Source organism: Bidens hawaiensis, unplaced genomic scaffold (genome assembly GCF_021521415.1).
Source record: "Bidens hawaiensis isolate Kalapana, Puna unplaced genomic scaffold, B.hawaiensis_p1.1 tig00035932_1, whole genome shotgun sequence".
Lineage (NCBI taxonomy): Eukaryota > Viridiplantae > Streptophyta > Magnoliopsida > Asterales > Asteraceae > Bidens > Bidens hawaiensis.
Window position 1 is genome coordinate 94,768 of NW_027496260.1, and position 7,997 is coordinate 102,764.

Here is a 7,997-nt window from a genome sequence, read left to right on the forward strand (position 1 = left end):
ATTGAGAACGCATGGCCATTAAGATTCATCTTGCTACTTCGAACAACGGAATCGATTGTTACAGATTTACCATTCGCTACTTCAACAGTGTACGAGCTCTTAAGTTTAGACCGAGGTTTAGCAAGCAAGGACTCAAATTCAAAAGACATAAAACTCATATCGGCACCGGTGTTAAATAATATAGATGCAAAGTGGCCCTCTACAAGAAACGTACCGTTCACCACATCGTCGTTTTGTTACGCTTGGTGGGCATTCATCATGAAAGCACGCCCATGGTTATCTTGAGGAGCTTGAACGACTTGACCCTCTTGAGGTGCAGGTGCTTGAATAGCTAGCAGTGGTGGAGCTTGATTAGCCATCAATTGAGGAACTTGTGGTTGAATCGCTTGGTAGGCTTGGTATGCTTGGAGTTGGAATTGCGGAGCAGATGCCTGCCGAAGTGCGTTAACGTTTGTGAGTCGTGGACACGCACTACGAAAGTGGCCAAGTTCACCACAATTATAGCAAGCCCGCATTTGGTTCACGTGTTGGACATATGGCACGGGTCGGGGGTTTGGCTGAGCAGCCCTCGGGGGAGCCGCTATGGTGGTTTCACAACAGGTGGTACTAAAATGCCCGAAACAGTTACAACGGTTTCATTGACGACAAGCAGAATTCGCCGAATGGTGGCGAAGGCAAGTAGTGCAATGGGGATGGGGTCCATTAGAAGGCTTCTTGAAAGGTGGTGCGGTGTTGGTTTGGGGTTGAGGTGCGGCTTGTTGGGTTAGCGCGTAGTTCTTGCGCTTTCTTTCGCGGTGATGGGTGGAAGAGTAGGCGGGTTTGCATGGTCTAGGCTTGGTTTCTTTTGGTTCAGCAGCAAGTTTATCGGTCGGTTTCTTGGATGATTTCAATGTTAAAGTCCTGGCTTTGACATGGTTGTCAGTTAATGTAGCAGCCAGATTGATTGTGTCGCCAAGTTCCTTAGGCAAGCTACTAAAAACACTGTCTTGAATCTGTCTCGGTAGTCCCCTAATGTACTTATCGATGGCACGTAAGGTAGGGGTAACAAGATGCGGCACCAACACACTAAGTTCATTGAAACGAGAGGTGTAAGCGAAGTGCTCACCACCCTCTTGTTTAAGGTTCCAAAACTCAGCCTCTAAATTCATAAGCTCATTTGGAGGACAAAACTGTTGGGTCATGAGATCCTTCAATTCGTTCCATGGCAAGGCCATGGCAGCTTCAGTACCGCGGTTCGTCTTTTCCTTGACCCACCATGTAAGTGCGCCTTGCTCGAACATACCTGTAGCGAATCGGGTTCGCTTATCATCAGGACATTCAATTTGGTAAAACACGCTTTCTATATTTTTGTACCACTAAAGTAGGGTAGTGGCACCTTGTGTTCCATCAAATTTGGTAGGTTTGGCATCGGTAAAGTTCTTATAGGTTACAACGGGAGCTGAAGGCGGGGGAGGAGGAGGTTTAACGTTAGCCATGATGTTCTGGTGCATCTGGGTCATGATATTAGGGAGGACCGCTGTCAGGTGCTTGGTGATCTGAGAAGTTATCTTGCGGCTAGAGGTTCCAGATGAGTGACGCTTAAGGTTGCGGGAAGCCATTCTACGAACAAGGGTTTCGAAAATCGCGAGACTCGGAATAGTGCATGACATATATAAAGAAAATGAATCTTTTGTAAAGTTTGTTAAAATATGAAAACCATAAATATAATAATTGTTGTGAGGAACTTAGAGTTTTCATGAACCACCATGGACTCTTATGTTCCAACACAAAATCGAAATTTCGAAAATAAAACGAACCAAAAGCTGGGTATTCGTGTATCATCACAACTTGATAGACTTTCGGTTAAAACACATTGTAAAACATAGAGGGTCGGAGTCACACGTTGCATGAACCACCATGACTTGTGTGACATCCTAAGGGATGCAACCATATCCTTATCACAAAGAGGACATGATCACGGTTGAAAACATAAAGTGGTGACTCGTATGGCGTTTGGATGGTACATTTTGGCCTAATAAGTTTCATGCCCTTCATGAACTCTCCAGGTAAGCAACCGGGTCCAGCGTCTGATTGGATATATGCGCATTGCTTATCCTTAGGTTTCATGAACCTTGGTGTCAAGAGTTCGGGAAACAAGCACGTCCCCCTTCCAGTTACTACATACCCGCCATAACGAGTCATCTTTATGCAGAAGAATTATCGGAACACGCAAACGAAACTTGTTTGTAAATCCTTTGAAAATTTTGATTTTTAGGCCTAAGCCTTAGACTTGTGTGTGCTTTTGTATACATGAGGCGTAAACGAATTAAGCAATATAGCAATAATAGTAAGTGCGTTCAAACAATCAAATAAAGGCCCACATAATTTTCTAATCATGCAACCTAAACAATTTAAACAATTAAGCTATAGCTAAACTATAACACTACGTCTAATGCCCTATCTTATAGCCACGTCTCTGATACCAATCTGTAACACCCCGGCTTAAGCGGAAACGCCCGAGTGTGACGTGCAGATTGCTTAAACACACGTGACACTATTAAGTGACCATAATAACATTAATTCATTAAATTGCCAAGTACACAAGTTCAAATAAGAACAAAAATTGAAATCAAATCATAATAAAAACAAATGTCTCGTTTATTAAATAACCTAGTTATTCTAAGTGTCTTCTAGTTCTACATCCTCTAATCACGGTACCTGTAACATATGTATAAAATACGGTCAGCTATAAATATAGCTGGTGAGATTTCCACAGTTTAAATACTACGTAAAATCCATACAATTCCATGAAAACTTATGAAAAGCACAAAAGGGTTCTTTACACTCGATGCAATGGAACTGAGTGTAAAGAACAAACGAAGGTCCTTTCCAGTTTGGGCTACCAACGTACTTGGATAATGAGGTCCCTTTTCCACTCGATACAAATGGACCCAAGTGCAAAGGGGGGCGTATGATCATACTTAATGAGACAACCACTTGAATTTCACGTATATAACAATTAAACAAATAAGCACACAAGTCAATGATTAAATTGTAGTTTGTAAATAATCGAAGTAATAATACTTGAATTTTATAAGCATTCCAGTTTAACTCAAAACGGAGGGCCCGGAATAAGTAAATAGTTAACAACAAACATCGGGTCAAGTTGTAGAGATAAATTAACCATGTTTGTACATGTGAAAAATAGCTTGTATAGTATTGTATTCTCATTTTGTTTTAACGTGTTGCTAGTTTTTATTGTATTTTCAATAGCCGCCATTAAAAAAATAAAACCTAGTACCATTATTATTGAACATTTTAAAGCTATTTGAATACAATCTACATTAACTCAGCCACAATTTGTCACTTTGTTCAAAGAACTACTTTGTTTCTTGAATTTTTATCCACAACACTTTCACTATTGACTATTATAATACATTTGAACATGTTATAATGTTTAAAACACTGTTTACATCAAAACCACCCTGTCACATTCATGAAGCTGGTTAACTCATTTTTTTATTCAAAACATACCCTCTATTGAAGCAGATTAAAGTAGACTATCATACATTCACTTTAGTGCGACTATTTTTCTCTTTTTTTCATGTCCAGACGCTTTTCATGTGTTCTACATCAAAATAAACAAGTTTGATGATTTAACATATACATAATCGATCCTTCAGCTTTTTATATATACATACTTTATATAAAAAAAAGTTTCTTTCAAGAGGAGGTATCGGTGGAAACAACCTTTATATCTGATTTGAAAAATAAAACGCTTGCTTTATTTGTCACTTTATTCAAACCTTACTATATGTGAGTGAAACTTATCAGGAACGTTCTATTGTTCGACAAAACTTTTTATTCTTCAACATTAACTATGCTTCATCATTTTTAACATATATGGTCCATCAACTTTTATTTTTCAAAACTATATTTTGATAATTTTGGCCAACACTTAATTTATTATTTAACTTAGAAATTCATTAAAACATCATAATAGAAATATAAATAGTTATTATTTTAATATGAAAAATTCCATTTAGATTCCGAAGTATTTCAAATAATATATGTGAACGCAAGCATATATCTTCTTTACTATGAAACTATGGAAATATTATCGAGGCAATAATAATATATTAGACGTGAAACCCAGGTTGGTGAACCAATTGGAATTTATGTTAGGATGGTTGACTATGAAGCCGATACACATTTCACGGAGATTAATGGAGAAGTTTAGGGTAAAGAAGACTTGCATATGATTTCATTTACCTTAAAAAGGCCAATGATAATGTGTCACATTGAGTGATTTAGGATAGCTTGAAGACTGTAAAATATATAGAGGTAATTAAGGATATGTGTGACGGGGTCATAACAAGCGTTGGGGCACCAATTGAGGACACATATTTATTCCCTGTGGAGACGTGTCTTCATCAAAGATCAACACTTAGCCCATATATTTTTTTCGTATAAGATTTTCATATATGATATTGTATTGGTATCGAAGTGTCAAGTGATATTAAAGGAAAGGTTGGAGGAATGGCGAGTAGCCTTAGAGCATAAAAGTTTAATGATAGTCGTTCTAAAACCTAGTATTTGTATTGTAACTTTAGTGGTGCAAATGATGAGGATACCCAAATCAGTATTGTAGGTCTAGTAGTTTGTCAGACAACCAAGTTCAAGTATTTAGGATCGTTTCTTCAGAGTGACAGCCCAACACAGATTCTAGATATTTTAGAACTTAACGAATCACTGATTTTTTTGAAAAACCTATAAAGTTTGACCACCTAGGTACATCCATTGGCAAAAGGCCACTTATGCGCCTAATCTCAAACAATACTGACCTGAGCTGCCACCAATTTTAGAGAAAATTCACTACCTGTAGGCTCACGATGTAAAACCCTAACTTGTGCACGACAATTTATTACGAACAAAACTTGAACTGACAACAACCTTTAGAGAAAGTCAGTAACTGCTGATAGAGTAAATTTTTCTTGGGTATAACGAGTCAATGAATCATTGATATGTAACAATATAATATCCAAATATATATATATATAAATATATATATTAGGGGTTAGATATAGATATAGAAAAATGTAAATAATTGAGTGACTTATTAAAGAAAAGAAACACATGATAAGCAAATTTTTACAAAAATGATATCTCCGTATTTGTTTATACACAACTTGTTTAATAACACAACAGAAGGCAATGAACGAACAATGACAGCAGAAGATTCCCACATTAAAAGAAAAAAAGAGTTTCTTTTATTTATTTAATAACTAATTTAATATCTTTTTTTTTTACATTTCAATAATATTTATTATTCTGGGTGTGAGATCGACAGGCAGATCCCCACCAAAATAAATTATTAAATTCAACTTACATATAACCCTCAACAATTCACCCTTCTTTTGTTTCTTTGATTGATGCATTTTATATATTATAATACTTATTACTACTACTATTATTATTATTATTATTATTATTATTATTACTACTACTACTTTCTTCCACAAAATCTACATCGATGGAAGCAGCTCCGGCGACTATCGTAAACTCCGGCAGTGACACCGTGGCAGCTGGTGTAAATGGAGGTGGGTTTGATGAAGGTGGGTTAACGGAGGAAGTTGACCGGAATTCCGGCGGCAACCGGTGGCCGAAGCAAGAGACGTCGGCGTTGATTAGAATCCGGTCAGAAATGGATGCAGCGTTTCGTGATTCGAATCTCAAAGGCCCGTTATGGGATGAGGTGTCCAGGTGAGTTGAAATTCAGACTTCAATTTTAATAATTAATAAATTTATATAAAATTCAGACTTCAATTTCCGGTGGTGAATTGGCTTATTTTCCGGCGAGATCTATGAATCGGTGGTCTAACTTAGTTGACCGGAAAAGTCAACGGTTTGAGTTGACTTTGTTGGACAGTTGGAATCCGATTTTTTTTTTCTTTTTTTAACGTTTTTGAATTATAATTTGAATTTGTTGTTTTTAAATTGACAAATTGTGATTGTTGAATTAGGACGGGATTCGGGAACAATTATGTTTCTTGTTTTACTTATGTTAACGTTAAGTTTAAGGTTAATTTGATGTGCATAAGGTTTAAGGATATTTTTTAATGCATCAGAAAAATGTTGGAGCTTGGATTTAATCGGAGTGCAAAGAAATGTCGAGAGAAATTTGAGAACGTGTATAAGTACCACCGGCGGACGAAAGACGGCCGGACTTTGAAATCGGATAAAACTTATCGGTTTTCCAATCAATTACAAGCTTTGGAATCGAGTCATCGTGGCGCATTTGGTTCTCCCTCGCCAATTTCCGTGAAACCGCCGCTTGCCTTGGTGAGGATGCCCGATAATACGACGTTTCCGCCGCCTTTTGGTGGCGTGGGGGGTGATACAATTCAAAACAATGTTAGCCCGATTTCGGTGGCGGTACCGGCGGTGATGGCGATGCCACCACCGCCGGTGAATCATAAGAGGACTTTTCCTTTTATGCAACCGAATATGTCGGGGTCGACTAATTCGGGCTCATCGTCAGATACTTCTGACGATGAGCCGCCGCAGAAGAAGAGAAAGTGGGAGGGGTTTTTCGAGAAGTTGATGAAGGAACTTATCGCGAAGCAAGAGGAACTACAAATGAAGTTCCTTGACACTCTCGAGAGGCGAGAGAGAGATCGGATTGCAAAGGAGGAGGCTTGGCGAGCTCAGGAGCTCGCGAAAATGAATCAAGAACACGACCGGTTAGTTAAAGAGAGATCAACGGTGGCAGCGAAGGACGCTGCCATCGTCACGTTTTTACAGTCTTTAGTCGGTAAAAACGTTGACGTGGTTCCAATAATCAATGATGAAATAAGAAAAAAGCCGATAGGTACAATCCACAATCTTTTAGTCTCTATAGCTAATAATATTATTTTTAGTTACTATTTTAGTGTCATCAATATCATTTCGATATAACTTTTTTTCGTGACTTTCAGATGTACCGCAACAAGTACAAGCACCAGCACCACCAGTTCAACAACCACCTCCGCCGTCACACCGCGAACTTCCTCCACCCGCTCTACCGCCACCACCGCCGCCGCTAAAAAATCTCGATACTAGCGGTCCATCCCCATCATCTCGTTGGCCGAAAGCCGAGATAAACGCATTGATCACCCTCCGAACACAACTCGACAACAAGTACCAAGAAAACGTGCCGAAGGGACCGCTATGGGAGGAGATATCAACCGCAATGAGGAACCTCGGATACAACCGCAACGCCAAACGTTGCAAAGAGAAATGGGAAAACATCAACAAATACTACAAGAAAATAAAAGACAACAAAAAGAGACCCGAGGATTCAAAAACATGTCCATACTTCGACCAGCTCGATGCGATTTACCGCGAGAAATCGACACCGATCATAGCTCAACCGGAGAACCAATGGCCACCACCGTCGATAAAACAAGACCCTCAACGGCCACCAGCCACCGTGGGTGAACAAGCACCTGCACGGCAGCAACAACCACCGTTGGATGATCATGTGAGTACTGAAGAATATGATGAGTATACAGATGATGAAGAAGAAGATAATAAAGAAGATGAGCATGGTGTGTATGAGAGTGTTGGAAGCAAGGTATCTGCGTAGGTGTGGGTCATGGGTATACGGGTTTGAGTTGTGGATTGGCTGGTGAAGTTTGAACCAAGTGAACAAGACAAGACACATGGGGGGTGACTAGGTGAGATCATGATATTATTATTTTCTAAACTGTTTTGAATTAATATTCTTTTACAAAGTAAATCAAACACCAATTGTTTTTGTTTTTGTGAATTGTGAATTTAATAATTATTTTCTTTTTCTTCTCTTTTGTGAAGTTATTTTATATTGGTTTAATATGTTGCTTTAAATTGACAACTCATATTAGTTTTATTTAATTAAGACTAGGTTATTATTATATGAGTGCATCTTAATAGCATTGTAGTTTGTGCAAATGGTATTATATTTATTTACTTGAGCCTTCAAACTTAATAAGTTATCA

General features: G+C 38.4%; 1 protein-coding gene across 1 annotated transcript; it reads left to right on the forward strand.

Annotated features, from left to right (window-relative positions):
• The first annotated feature begins 5,512 nt into the window (after positions 1–5,512).
• LOC143587967 (trihelix transcription factor DF1-like) lies at positions 5,513–7,606 on the forward strand. The gene is made up of 3 exons (XM_077069108.1): positions 5,513–5,742; positions 6,108–6,850; positions 6,957–7,606. Exons 1-3 carry the CDS (start codon positions 5,513–5,515, stop codon positions 7,604–7,606), a joined length of 1,623 nt encoding a protein of 540 aa, XP_076925223.1.
• Positions 7,607–7,997: the final 391 nt, after the last annotated feature.

What these genes read in the sequence shown, in the direction of transcription:
- LOC143587967 (XM_077069108.1), top strand. Translation starts at nt 5,513, where the DNA reads ATGGAAGCAGCTCCGGCGACTATCGTAAACTCCGGCAGTGACACCGTG. An exon ending in TTATGGGATGAGGTGTCCAG is followed by an intron (nt 5,743 to 6,107) that starts GTGAGTTGAAAT and finishes TTAATGCATCAG; the next exon opens with AAAAATGTTGGAGCTTGGAT. An exon ending in AATAAGAAAAAAGCCGATAG is followed by an intron (nt 6,851 to 6,956) that starts GTACAATCCACA and finishes CGTGACTTTCAG; the next exon opens with ATGTACCGCAACAAGTACAA.